The 13,052-nt window shown below is 51.2% G+C and overlaps 1 protein-coding gene across 2 annotated transcripts; it reads left to right on the top strand.

Moving 5' to 3' along the window:
• The first annotated feature begins 863 nt into the window (after positions 1–863).
• Positions 864–12,197, top strand: LOC138841911 (cytochrome P450 1A1-like). Of its 2 annotated transcripts, none has more exons than XM_070042878.1 (8): positions 864–944; positions 4,632–4,727; positions 7,929–8,795; positions 9,212–9,338; positions 9,441–9,530; positions 9,623–9,746; positions 9,888–9,974; positions 10,820–12,197. In XM_070042878.1, exons 1-8 carry the CDS (start codon positions 891–893, stop codon positions 11,127–11,129), a joined length of 1,755 nt encoding a protein of 584 aa, XP_069898979.1. In that variant the 5' UTR covers positions 864–890; the 3' UTR covers positions 11,130–12,197. The 2 variants fall into 2 exon arrangements, with proteins under 2 accessions (XP_069898979.1, XP_069898980.1); XM_070042879.1 differs by having other exon boundaries at positions 7,932–8,795.
• Positions 12,198–13,052: the final 855 nt, after the last annotated feature.

The following is a 13,052-nucleotide window of genomic DNA, read 5'->3' on the forward strand; positions in this document are numbered from 1 at the left end:
ACAGCGCCCAGGCCCAGGGTTCAAGCCCCATGACCAACAAAAGAAGAAAAATATAGCGTGGGCTGGGAATTTGGCAGAAGAAAAAAAAATTGTGTGTTGGGCTGGGAAAGTGGCTCAGTGATTGCCTTCATGCAGGAGGCCATGGGTTAGATTCCTCAGCACCACATAAGCAGAAAAAGCCAGAAGTGGCGCTGTGGTTCAAATGGTAGAGTGCTAGCCTTGAGCTGAAGAACTGAGGGACAGGGCCCAGGCCCAGAGTTCAGGCTCCAGACAGGCCAAAAAAAATGTGTGTGTGTGTGTGTGTGTGTGTGTGTGTGTGTGCGCGCGCGCGCGCGCGCGCGCGAGGTCCTGGGACTTGAACTCAGCACCTGGGATCTGTCTCTTTGCTTTTTCACTCAAAGCTGGCACTCTACCACTTGGTCTATAGCTCCACCTCTGGCTTTCTTTTCTTTTTGTTTTGTGCCAGTTCTGGGGGCTTTTGTTCTTGCTTTGTTGTGGAGATAGTAGTCTCACAGACTTTCCTACCTGGGCTGGCTCTGAACTCTGATCCTCAGATTTTAGCCTCCGGAGTAGCTAGGATGACAGGTGTGAGCCATCATCTTCCAAGTAAGAAGCCCCTCCCCTCTGCCCCTGGCCCCTGAGCCCTCTCCCCTCCCCTCTGCTCTGTGTCCCCTGTCCTTGAGCTCCTGGTATTGATCAGGATCACTAAAGGAATCCTAGCCAAAGAGTTTCTCACGCAAAGGCATGCAAACTTTGACCCAGGATTGAGTGTTCATCTCCAGGCCAAGGTCCTCAAACCTCCTGAGCCTGTCAGCCTCCTTCTCTGCCCTGAGATCAGTGAGCCCCTCGACCCTTCCAGTTGTGTGGCCATCAGCCCAGCATAGTTGGTGATGAGTAATCCCAGTGGCTCAAGCTGTTGTCTGTCCTCTGGTACCTTCTTTCTGGTATGGACAGCAAACCAAGTGCGCACGCGTGCGTGCGTGCGTGCGTGCGTGCGTGCGTGTGTGTGTGTGTATAGATCTTGGAGCTTAAACTAAGGGTCTGGGCGCTGTTCCAGGCTGGTGGCCTACCATTTGAATTGTACTTCCGTGTCTGGTGGGTTTTTGGACTAGTTTATTGGAGATAAAAGTCTCATAGGAGGGGCTGGGACGGTGGCTCAGTCGTAGAATGCTTGCCTTGCATGCATGAGGCCCTGGGTTTGATTCCTCAGCACCACATAAGCGGAAAAAGCTGGAAGTGGCGCTGTGGCTCAAGTGGTAGAGCACTAGCCTTGAGCTGAAGAGCTGAGGGACAGCGCCCAGGCCCAGAGTTCAGGCCCCACGACTGGCCAAAAAAAAAAAAAAATAGTCTTACAGGCTGGGAATGTGGCTTAGTGGTAGAGTGCTTGCCTAGCATATATGTAGCCTTGGGTTCAATTCCTCAGTGCCACATAAACAGAAAAAGCCAGAAATGACATTGTGGCTTAGTGGTAAAGTGCTAGCCTTGAGCAAAAGAAGCTCAGGGACAGTGCCCAGGCCCTGAGTTCAAGCCCTGGAACTGGCAAAAAAAAAAAAAAGAAAGAAAGAAAAGAGTTTCACAAATTAGGTGCCAGTTGCTTATGCCTGTAATTCCAACTACTCAGGAGGCTGAGATCTGAGGATTGTAGTTTGAAGCCAGACAGACAGAAAAATCTTCATGAGGCTCTTGTCTCCAGTTAACCACTCAAAATCCCAAGTGACACTGTTGCTCAAGTGGTAGAGTGCTAGCCTTGAGCAAAAGCTCAGGGACAGTGCCCAGGCCCTGAGTTCAAGTTTCATGACTGAAAAAAAAAAGTTTCACAGATTTTCCTGCTTGGGCTGGCTTTAAACTGAAGTCCTTAGATCTCATTTTTTTTCTCTGTCAGTGCTGGGGCTTGAACTCAGGGCCTGGGTGCTGTCCTTGGGCTTTTTTTTTTTTTAGCTAGGATGATAGGTGTGAACCATTGGCACCCAGCTTGATCTTGTATTCTTGCTTAGTTTTTTTGTCGTTGTTCAAGGCTGATGCTCTACCATTTGAATCACACCTCCAGTTCTAGTTTTTTCCTGGTTAGTTGGAGAGAAGAGTCTCTTGGATTTATCTGCCCAGTTTGGCTATGAGCCATGATCTTCGGAGCTCTGCCCCCTGAGTAGCTAGGATGCCAGGCTCTGCTTTCATTGATTACCTATCATGGGGTGGGGGTTGCATTTCCTTTCTGAAAAGCAGACTTGGTTTAATTAGCTGATATATGTCTCTGGGGTCAAGATGCCCTTGAGCAGCACAATGCCCCGGCTTGCCGGGTTCTGAGTAGGGGCAGAGTTGTTTTCTGCTGGGGCTGTGCCTTGCCAGGTGCTGTGTGCTGAGTTCAGGAGCTGGGAGGAGAGCAGGGGGTGGATGATGAGGGGAACTGGGTTGAACTAGACAAGCAAATTCATCTTTTCTCTCTGGACCTTGCCAAGTCCAGGGAAGAGACAGCTTGGGGGCAGCCGGACAGGCGGGACAGGCGGGGGTCAAAACCATGGGCACCGGAAATGTCCTGGCACGCAAACCAAACGGGGAGGGGGGGACCACCATCCTGTCTCGACCCTCACCCCAGGCCAGGGGAACCTGGCTCTTTTTTTTTTTTTAATTTTTTTATTGTAAAGATACTATACAGAGGGTTACAGTTACATGAGTGAGGTAATGAGTACACTTCCTCTTGAACATTGTTACCCCCTCCATTGTTTTCCCCCTACCATCCTCTCCCTCCCTCCCTTCCCCAAGGTTCTTTTTTTTTTTTTTTTTTTGATTGTGATTAAGTGATTACTTAATTTCCGGAAATTCACAGTATTGTGGAATAATGATGCTCATTTAAAGTCACAAGTTCATTCTAACTTTCCTGGAGCAAATTGTCTATCACAGTCTGTAATATATAACGGTGCTCACATGTTATATACCATATATGTGATCAGCAGCATGGGGATATTTAGTAGTGGTTCAACCAGATGAGTGGGAGTTCTTTGTTTCTTAAGTCCTGTTAGTTTTGTTTTATCACCTAACATTTTGGATTTATCATCCACTTATCAGGGAGACCATGTACTGTTTGTCTCTTCGTTCTTGGCTTACCTCGCTCAACATGATTCCTTCTAGCTCCATCCATTTCCCTGCAAATGCCATTATTTTGTCATTTCTAATGGCTGCATAATATTCCATTGTGTATAGATATCATAATTTTTGGATCCATTCATCTGTGGTGGGGCATCTAGGTTGTTTCCATATCCTAGCTATTGCGAACAGTGCTGCAATAAACATGGAGGTGCACGTGTCCTTGTATATTGGAACCTGGCTCTTTTAAGTGCCTGATCCTCCTCCTCCCCTTCTCTCCCCACCCTCCTCTCTCTTCCCTCCCCGCCCCCCTTTGCCTGACTGAACCTGACCCACCGCCCTGGGCTGTGCTGGGTAGCTGGGTTGGCATGGGCCTCTTGGCTCATTCTCACGCAACCTTGGGCACCGCGCCCTGGCCATGCAGGGCGGGGATGGGCACTGACCTCTGCCCCTGCCAGAATGGAGATTGGCCACACGCAAGCTGGTCCTGAACCTCCCCCCTCCCTTTTCAACCTCCCCCCTAAGGCCTCCCCATCCCCCTTACCTTCCCCCCCCCTGCCTCGACCTCCCCCCTCCCAGGACCTCATTCCCTCTCCCCACCCCCACAGCTACCCACACTCCAGTCCCAGGCCTGATTTGTTTGGAGGGGGTGTCCAGGTCCTGGGGGTCAAACTCAGTGCTTTTGAACCTGGGCTTTTGTACTCAAGGATGGAGCTCTCCTGCTTGAGCCACAGCTCCACGTGAGGCTTTTTGGTGGTTCATTGGAGTTGAGTCTCACATTTTCCTGCCCAGGCTGGTTTTGAACCTCAAGCCTCAGATCTCAGCTTCCTGGGTGGCTGAGATTACAGGTGTGAGCACAGGCGCCCAGCCAGGCTGCATGTCTCCCACCCCTTAGAATGCTGGCAGCCCCCCCAAGGGAACTGGTGGGGGGGTGTCTGGAGTTTCTCCCAGGCAGCAGCCAGTCCAAGAAACCCCAGGAGCAGCACCAACACCCTCTCCCCCCTCCTCTGCCTGCCCCTCCCCCACCCTGTTCCTGCCCTGGGACATGGGACCAGGCGGCACCTTCCGGACAGGCTGTGACCCTGGTCCCAGGGTTGCTGGGCTTTGCACGCAAGGTGGGGGAGGGTCAGGAGTCAGGAGGTCACTGTCGGCAAGCTTGCTTGAGACTGGACCCACTGCCTTGTAGTGGGGCCGGGGGAGGGGGGGAGATGGTGCAGGTACCTGTTAAGTTCTGGTGGGCACAAAAATGGGGGTCCCTGTGCTCTAGGGTGAGGAACCCCATACCCTGTCTCCTGGCTGTCTGGGGACTTCTCTCTGAAGTAAGGGAGTCCCAGTGTCCCTGCCCCCACCCTTTTACCCACTAGCACCTAAGTAAGGTGACCCTATGGTGGGTTCTTACCAAATGCCCCTTCTCCTTCCTGGAAGAGCAGAAGCCCCCCCCCCAGCCCTCAGCCAGGCCGCCCCCCCTTCCCTCTCCTCCCCAGCTCCAGGGAAGGGGGCGTGGCCCCACACATGGCCAGTATAAAGGTGGCTTTGCCCTCCTCCATCTGAAGGTGACAATTCCTCAGGACCTTCCCTGGCCATCCTTGGGGGACGTCCCTGGCCCCAGAGACCATTGTCCACAGCTCAGCGGCTTCTCACAGACCCAGGTGAGTGCTGGGGGCTTCCTAGTGCTCCTCCCCTTCCGGTCTGGAATTCTGGGGTGCCTCTAGGTTTCCTTAGGGCAGCCACTCATTGGTCTAGCAACTCTTAAAAGAAAAGAAGAAAGGGCTGGGAAGGTGGCTCAGTGGTAGAGTGCTTGCCTTGCATGCTCCAGGTCCTGGGTTCGATTCCTCAGCACCACATAAGCAAAAAGAAAAAAGAAGAAGAAAGAAGGAAAAAGAAAAGAGAAAAAGCCTGGGAGCATCTTTAATGACTAGTCAGCACAGGGGGGAAACTGAGGCCAGAGGAAGAGCAGAATTTGCCCGACATTGCTCATAGCTCTACATATAGAAGCCCCACAGCCACTCTTTTGGGGCCCAGGCTCCACCTCCAACCCCCAGACACTTGGGGTTCCCTCTCAGAGCCACCTGGGGAGGGGGCACAGCCTCTCCCTCTGGCTGATGGGTGGGGACTAACCCTGGTGGGCAAGGTGGATGGGGGATGGGCCAGATTCTTATTAGCTGTGTTCTTTCCTATCTAAAAGCTGCTCCTGAGCCAGGCACTGGTGGCTCACATCTGACATTTTAGCTACTCAGGAGGCTGAGATCTGAAGATTGAGATTTGAAGGCAGCGTGGGACAGGAAAAATCCACGAGACTCTTTTTTCTTTTTACTTTTTCTTCCAGGGGCTTGAACTCAGGGCCTGAGTGCTATCCCTGAGACTCTTTGTGCTCAAGGCTAGAATTCTACCACTTGAGCCATAGTACCATTTCCATCTTTTGAGTGGCTCATTGGAGAGTCTCAGGGGGACTTTTCTGCCTGGGCTGGCTTCAAACTGAGATCCTGAGATCTCAGCCTCCTGAGTAGCTAGGATGACAGGTGTGAGGCACCGGTACCTGGCCATGAGACTCTTCTCTCCAATTAGTCAACAAAAAGATGAACATGGAGCTATGGCTCAAGTGGTAGAGTGGCTAGCCTTGAGTAAAAAAGCTAAAGGGGAGTGTGCTCAGACCCTGAGTTCAAGCCCCAGTACTGGCACACACACAGAAAAATCAAATCAAAACTGTTTCTTATGACCTCTGCCTTCCCAAAGGATAGCTTGTTGGAGTTTCAAGGTCTTGGCTGGAATAAAAGGAGTGTATCTGGGAGGCTAGCGGTGTGGTTCAGTTGGCAGGGCACCAATGAGTGAACGCATCATGTATGGAGCTCAAGTTCTGGTCTCAGACACACACACACACACACACACACACACACACACACGCTAATGTGGGCAGGAGCTTCAACACTCCCCAGACTTTTCTTTTCTTTTTCTTGATTGTGAGGCTTGAACTCAGAGCCTGGGTGCCCACCCAAAGTTCTTTGTGCTCAAGGTTTGCCCTCTACCACTTCCGGTTTTTGAGTGGTTCATTGGAAATAAGAATCTCTCAGGGACATTTTTTGTCAGGACTGGCTTGGAACCATGATCCTCAGATCTCAGCCTCTTGAGTAGCTAGGATGACAGGTGTGAGCCATCTGCACCCAGCACCCCCAGAGACATTTCTACCGCAGACTTCTTCATCCTTCACTGGGATAAGTTGGTATGACAGATTGCTAGCTGCACAGAGCTAGCACTGACAGCTGGAAATTCTCCAAGCACCTTTCCCTGGACCTCCTACCATCTTACACAGAGTAGTGCTCCTGCAGGGAGTGGCACCCATTGTGTGGAAAGGGACACTGAGGCTGACCCAGGATACTACTGGATCTAGTATGTTTTGGGATTCAGCTCTTCCAAGAAGCTTTCTTCCTTTTTTGTTTTCCTGCCAGGTCTGGGGCTTGAATTCAGTGCCTGGGCACTGTTCCTGAGCTTCTTTTGCTCCAGGCTAGCACACTACCACTTGAGCCACTTCTGGCCTTTTCTGTGTATGTGGTGCTGAGGAATGGAACCCAGGGCTTCATGCATGGTAGGCAAGCACTCTAAGCCACCGTGAACCATGCATCTTGTCTTGTGTGGTTCTTCTGAGAGAAGTACTGGGTGACTGTTTCCCACTCCTTCTTAGATTATGTCACTGGAACCCAGAAGTCTAAAATAAGCAATCCAAGGCCACTTGGACCAGAAACAGGTTGTCTTGATTTCTAGTGCATTCAGGAGATGCTCCTGACAGAGCTCATGATAATCTGATTATTTGATTTTTTTTTTGACCAACCCTAGAAAGTCTTTGCTCAGCCGCTGTTCAATTCAGATCCATTCCTAATTTCCCTGATTCCAGACTGGAATTTTCTTACAATCATGGTGTGTGTGTGTAATATTTCATTTATTCTCTGCTTTCTGCAGATCCGTGGAAGGGAAAGGAGTTCATTCATTAAGAATTAAGCTCAGGGCTGTGAAAGTGATTAGTGGTAGAGTGCTTGCCTAGCATGCATGAAGCCCTGGGTTCAATTCCTCAGCACCACATACACAGAAAAAGCCAGAAGTGGTGCTGTAGGCTCAAGTTGTAGACTGCTAGCCTTGAGCAAAAAGAAACTCAGGGACAGTGCCCCTGGACTGACGAAAACAAAAATTGAGCTCAATGAAAAGCCTGATTTGGGTTCTTTTCCTTTTTTGGGGGTGGGGTGGGGTGGGGTGGGGAGGAAGTTCTGGGACCTGAACTCAGGACCTGGGCACTGTCCTTGAGCTTCCTTTGCTCAAGGCTAGCGCTCTATCACGAACTGCAGCTCCACTTCCAACTTTTTTGGGAGGTAGTTAATGGGAGATAAGCGTCCCATGGGCTTTCCTGCCTAGGTTGGCTTCAAACTGTTATCCTCAGATCTCAGCCTCCTGAGTAGCTAGTAGGGATTACAGGTGTGAGCTACTGGTACAGGGCTGGAAATTTGGGGCTGGGAAGGTGGCTCAGTGGTTGAGCGCTTGCCTTGCATGCCTGAGGCCCTGGGTTCGATTCCTCAGCACCACATAAGCAAAAAGAAAAAGCCAGAAGTGGCTCTGTGGCTCAAGTGGTAGAGCGCTAGCCTTGAGCTGAAGAGCTGAGGGACAGTGCCCAGGCCCAGAGTTTAGGCCCCACAACTGGACCCAAAAGAAAAAAAGAAAGGGCTGGAAATTTTGAGTAGCAGGGTGACACTTTGGCTCCCCCTCACTCCCTGCCCACCCCCACCACCCCCCTCTACCCTCTCCTACTCCCCCCCCCGCCCCTGCCAGTCTATCTCATTTATTGACTTTTTCTTCTTGCTGTTTCTCAGCAGCTGGTATCAGTGATCTCCACACTGACCATGCTTTCTGTGTGTGGCTCCCTGGTCCCCATCTCAGCCTCTGGGCTGCTTCTAGTGGCCACTATCTTCTGCGTGGTCTTCTGGCTGGTCAAGATATCAAAATCCCAGGTCCCTAAAGGCCTGAAGAGTCCACCAGGGCCCTGGGGGTGGCCCCTGATCGGCCACGTGCTGACCCTGGGGAAGAACCCCCACCTGGCGCTGACCAGGCTGAGCCAGCAGTACGGGGATGTCCTGCAGATCCGCCTGGGGTCCACCCCCGTGGTGGTGCTGAGCGGCCTGGACACCATCCGCCAGGCCCTGGTGAAACAAGGCGATGATTTCAAGGGCCGGCCAGATTTCCACAGCTTTGCATTCATCAATAATGGTCAAAGCATGACCTTCAACTCAGACTCTGGCCCCACGTGGGCTGCCCGCCGGCGCCTGGCTCAGAATGCCCTGAAGAATTTCTCCGTGGCCACTGACCCCACCTCCGCCTCTTCCTGTTATCTGGAAGAACATGTGAGCAAAGAGGCCGAGTACCTCATCCACAAGTTCCAGGAGCTCATGGCGGAAGTTGGGCACTTCGATGCCTATAGGTATGTGGTAATATCCGTGGCCAATGTCATCTGCGCCATATGCTTTGGCCGGCGCTACGATCACGATGATGAGCTGCTGCTGAGTCTGGTGAACCTGAATAATGAATTTGGAGAGGTGTTAGCCTCAGGACACCCTGTGGACTTCATCCCCATCCTCCGCTACCTGCCCAGCCGCGCCCTCAGGGTCTTCAAGGAGCAGAATAAGAAGTTCTATGTCTTCATGCAAACCCTGGTCCAGGAACACTATAGAACATTCCAGAAGGTAGAGACTGGCAGCATGCAGGAGAGCCAGAGTCCCAGAAACAAGCTTGAAATCAGTAGTGGAGGGAGAGCCTCATATTTGGTTTTGGTCAGTCGTGGGACTTGAACTCAGGGCTGGGGCGCTGTCCCTGAGCTCTTTTTGCTCAAGGTTGGTGCTCTACCACTTGAGCCACAATGCCACTCCCCATTTTCTGGTGGTTCATTGATGATCAGAGTCTTGCGGGGACTATCCTCCCTGGGCTGGCTTTGAACTGTGATCCTTAGCTCTCAGCCCCCTGAGTAGCTGGGATGACAGGCACCCATAGGTGCTCACTTCTTAAACAAATAGTGAGGGGCAGGCTTGGGCAGGGGAGAAGAGGTGGCTGCGTGGCTTTGGGGTCTGGCTCAGCGCTATGTCCCTCGCCCCACTTTTTCCAGGGCCATATCCGGGACATCACAGACAGCCTCATCGAGCACTGTCAGGATAAGAAGCTGGATGAGAATGCCAATATTCAACTGTCAGACGAGGAAATAATCGCCATTGTGGTGGACCTCTTTGGAGCAGGTCTGTGCTTGCTCCCTGTGCCCCTCCGGCGCCCCAACCTTCTGCCCTTTGGCACCTGTGCGACTTCTCCTTTATTATTTATTTACTTTTCTTCTGGCCTAGGATTTGACACTGTTACAACTGCCATCTCCTGGTGCCTCATGTACTTGGTGAAGAACCCAGGGATCCAGAGAAAGATCCAGAAGGAGCTGGGTAGGTGGTGGCCGTATTCAGTGCCCTAGGCAGGGGTCTTCGGGAAGTCAGGGCAGCCCTGTTGAGTCCATTTGGGGCTTTGTGATTTGCAGACGCAGTGGTGGGCCGGGAGCGGCGGCCCCGGCTCTCTGACCGACCCCAGCTGCCCTACCTGGAGGCCTTCATCCTGGAGATGTTCAGACACAGCTCCTTCGTCCCCTTCACCATCCCCCACAGGTGAGACCTCCTTTAGTCTCAGCATGAGTGGGTGGGTGGCACCTCACTCTAACCCACACACATGCCACCAGGGCTGGCGGAAGGGAGCAAGGAGATTCCTCTGTGACCAGCAGCCTGACTGAAAACTTCCTTTCTTCTTAGCACCACAAAACACACAAGTCTGAATGGCTTTTATATCCCCAAGGGGCGATGCATCTTTGTGAATCAATGGCAGATCAACCACGACCAGTAAGTTGAAAGGGGTAATGGAAACTTCTGGAGCTGGGCCTACCTTCCTTGGGTTTCAGAACTTTCTGTCCTCGAGGGGAAGGGAGATTAACCTATTTTTTTTTCCTTTTTCTTGGTGCTGGTCCTGAGACTTGAACTCAGAGCCTGGGTGCTGTCCCTAAGATTTTCTGCTCAAGGCTAATATGTTACTACTTGAGCTATAGTTCCACTTCATGTACTTTCTGCCCAGGCTGGCTGGGTTTGAACTCAGATCTCAGCCTCCTGAGTTACTAAGATGATAGACATGAGCCACTAGTACCTGGCATGAATTTTTTTTTTTTGCCAGTCCTGGGACTTGAACTCAGAGTTTGAGCACTGTCCTTGAGTTTCTTTTGCTCAAGGCTAGCACTTTCCCACTTGAGCCACAGCGCAATTTCCAGCTTTTTCTGCTTATGTGGTACTGAAGAATTGAACCCAGGGCTTCATGCATGCTAGGCAAGCACTCTACCACTAAGCCACCTTCCTAGCCCCTATAAATTAAAAAAAAATTCTTTTAGTAGGTTGTAGGGCTTGAACCCAGGGTCTGGGCACTGTCCTTGAGATTTTTTGCTCAATGCTAGCACTCTGTCACTTGAATCACAACTCTCTACTTCCAGCATTGTTTGCTTGTTTGTTTTGCTGGTTAATGGAGATAAGGGTTTCATAAACTCTTCTCCCTGGACTGGCTTTGAACCTTGATCGTCAGATCTCAGGCTCCTGAGTAGCTGGGATGACAGGCGTGAGCCACCAGCATCTAGTTGGTTTACTCGATCCTCTTGAACTCCCAATGCTGTTATTATTCACCTGCCTTCTCCCTCTGGTGACAGGAAGCTGTGGGGTGACCCATCTGAGTTCAGGCCTGAGCGGTTCCTTTCCCCTGATGGCACTGTGGACAAGGTCCTGAGTGACAAGGTCATCCTCTTTGGCCTCGGCAAACGGAAATGCCTTGGGGAGGTCATCGGCCGCTGGGAGGTCTTCCTCTTTCTGGCCATTCTGGTCCAGCAGGTGGAATTCAGCGTGTCACCTGGGAAGAAGGTAGACATGACCCCCATCTATGGGCTGACCATGAAACATCGTCGCTGCGAGCATTTCCAAATACAGCTGCGCTCTTCTGGGTCCGGGAGCCCTGATGCCTAGACTCTTGTCCACCTGGCCAGTCTGGGCAGCCCAAGAGACTGGTTCAGACTGGTTTAACTTCAGCCTGAAACTGACACACAGGGAGAGCCTAGATCTGGCTTCTCTTCTGACTAAACCCTCTGCAAGCTGAGCACAGATAGTGAACAGAGCGGAGACATTCCTCCCTGCTCCCTGAAACGGACAGAAACTTCTGGAGTAGTGCATGAGCTGGCAGGCCCCGAAGGAGGAGACAGCCCAGGATACTGGCACTGAGGAGACCTTACCATGTCACTTCTAGAAGGCTGAGTCCCTGACCACACAGGTCTGGGATGCCATGTTTGGGTATGGGGTACCACCTCTATCTTCCCTAATTCCAGACAGACCCAACAGGGCTATGTCCTGACTTTTGTAAGGCCCCCGGTTCTTGCTCAGGAAGAGGTGAGGACAGAGGTACTAGGTCCAAGGCTAGAATGAAGTGATCTATATAAAATGTCTTCATTTTATTTTGTGCACCTGTCTTGGACCTTGAACACTGGGCCTGGGTGTTCCCCCTTAACTTTTCCACTCAAGGATAGCATTTTTAAAAACAAATTTTGTCAGTCATGGGAGCTTGAACTCAGGGCCTGGGTACTGTCTCTTCTGGGTGCTTTTTCACTCAAGACTAGAGCTCTATCACTTTGTGCCACAGCACCACTTCCAGTTTTCCGGTGGTTCATTGGAGATAAGAGTCTGGTGGGCTTTCTTGCTTGGGCTGGCTTTGAATTGTGATTCTCAGTTCTCAGCCTCTTAAGTAACTAGGATTATAAGTGTGAGCCATTGGCATCCAGCTAAAATGTCTATACTTAAACAAAATGTTTGTACACAGGGCTGGTTTTTAGAATTCTGACCTGTAGTGTGTTTGCATGCTTTCATATATCCTGCCTAAGTGCTTTGAAACCACTTCCTTAGTGCAATAGTGAACTCTAACCCAATCATGAAGGCACTTGTAGGAAAGGTCAGGGACAGCATCTAGGTTCTGAGTTCAAGCCCCAGGACTGGCACACACACACACACACACACACACACACACACACACACACACACACACACACTGAAAAGAAAAAGAAAAACAGAAATGTGCAGGAAACTTTTACATAAGCTAAATAAAAACATTATCTGGAAACTGCAAAAACTGGAGTTTTTGAATCTTAAATGAACTCATCGCTCATCTGTATGTGTACCTGGGGGAGGGGTGTCCAGTTTTGGGAGGGGCTTCCTGGTGGGGAGAAGAGAGCTGTCAATCAAGGGGTGAGGTCCTTGCTGCCTGGCAGTGAGTCTGGAGGAGAGGTAATGTCATTTCACTGCTGCCCTTCCTCCCACACTGCTGTCGGCAGAGAGGAAGGGAATCACAGTCTCGGATCTGAACATACATGGTCTGATTCGCTGTGATCACAGATCTTCCTCGGTTCACTTTCTGAGCAAGGATCAGGTTAGGGCTGAGGACAGGCATCCATTTTATTCCAGCTTTCACAGATGCCAACCTGGGGCTGACTGAGGTAGCATCCCCTGAACCAGAATGAACCTCTTCTTCTTTAGTTGCACTGCAAGTCTGATTCCACCAGTGTCTGCTGCGCAGTAGCTCTTAGGGTTCAGGATAGACTAAACCAGGCCCTGAGTTCAAACCCCAGTAGTGGCACCAACCACCAACAAGCAAACAAGTACTTTAACTATGAAGGCATATAAAGACGCAAAGGAAAATGACTGGTGGGTGGCTCTCAGGACCTGGGGCTGTCCCTGAGCTCTTTTTGCTCAAGGCTTGGTGCTCTACCACTTGAACCACAAGCTCCACTGCTGGCTTTTTGCTGGTTCCTTGGAACTAAGCATCTCAGGGACTTTCCTGCCCGAGTTGGCTTTGAACTGCGATCCTCAGACCTCAGCCTCCCGAGTAGCTGGGATGACAGGCGT

Source organism: Dipodomys merriami, unplaced genomic scaffold (genome assembly GCF_024711535.1).
Source record: "Dipodomys merriami isolate MVZ:Mamm:240054 unplaced genomic scaffold, mDipMer1.0.p SCAF_33, whole genome shotgun sequence".
NCBI classification, from domain to species: domain Eukaryota; kingdom Metazoa; phylum Chordata; class Mammalia; order Rodentia; family Heteromyidae; genus Dipodomys; species Dipodomys merriami.

Excerpts from the sequence above, each read along its gene's own strand:
- LOC138841911 (XM_070042878.1), top strand. The coding sequence starts at position 891 with ATGAGTAATCCCAGTGGCTCAAGCTGTTGTCTGTCCTCTGGTACCTTC. Across the intron at positions 8,796-9,211 it reads ACTATAGAACATTCCAGAAG|GGCCATATCCGGGACATCAC; the intron begins GTAGAGACTGGC and ends CACTTTTTCCAG. Across the intron at positions 9,531-9,622 it reads AAAGATCCAGAAGGAGCTGG|ACGCAGTGGTGGGCCGGGAG; the intron begins GTAGGTGGTGGC and ends TGTGATTTGCAG.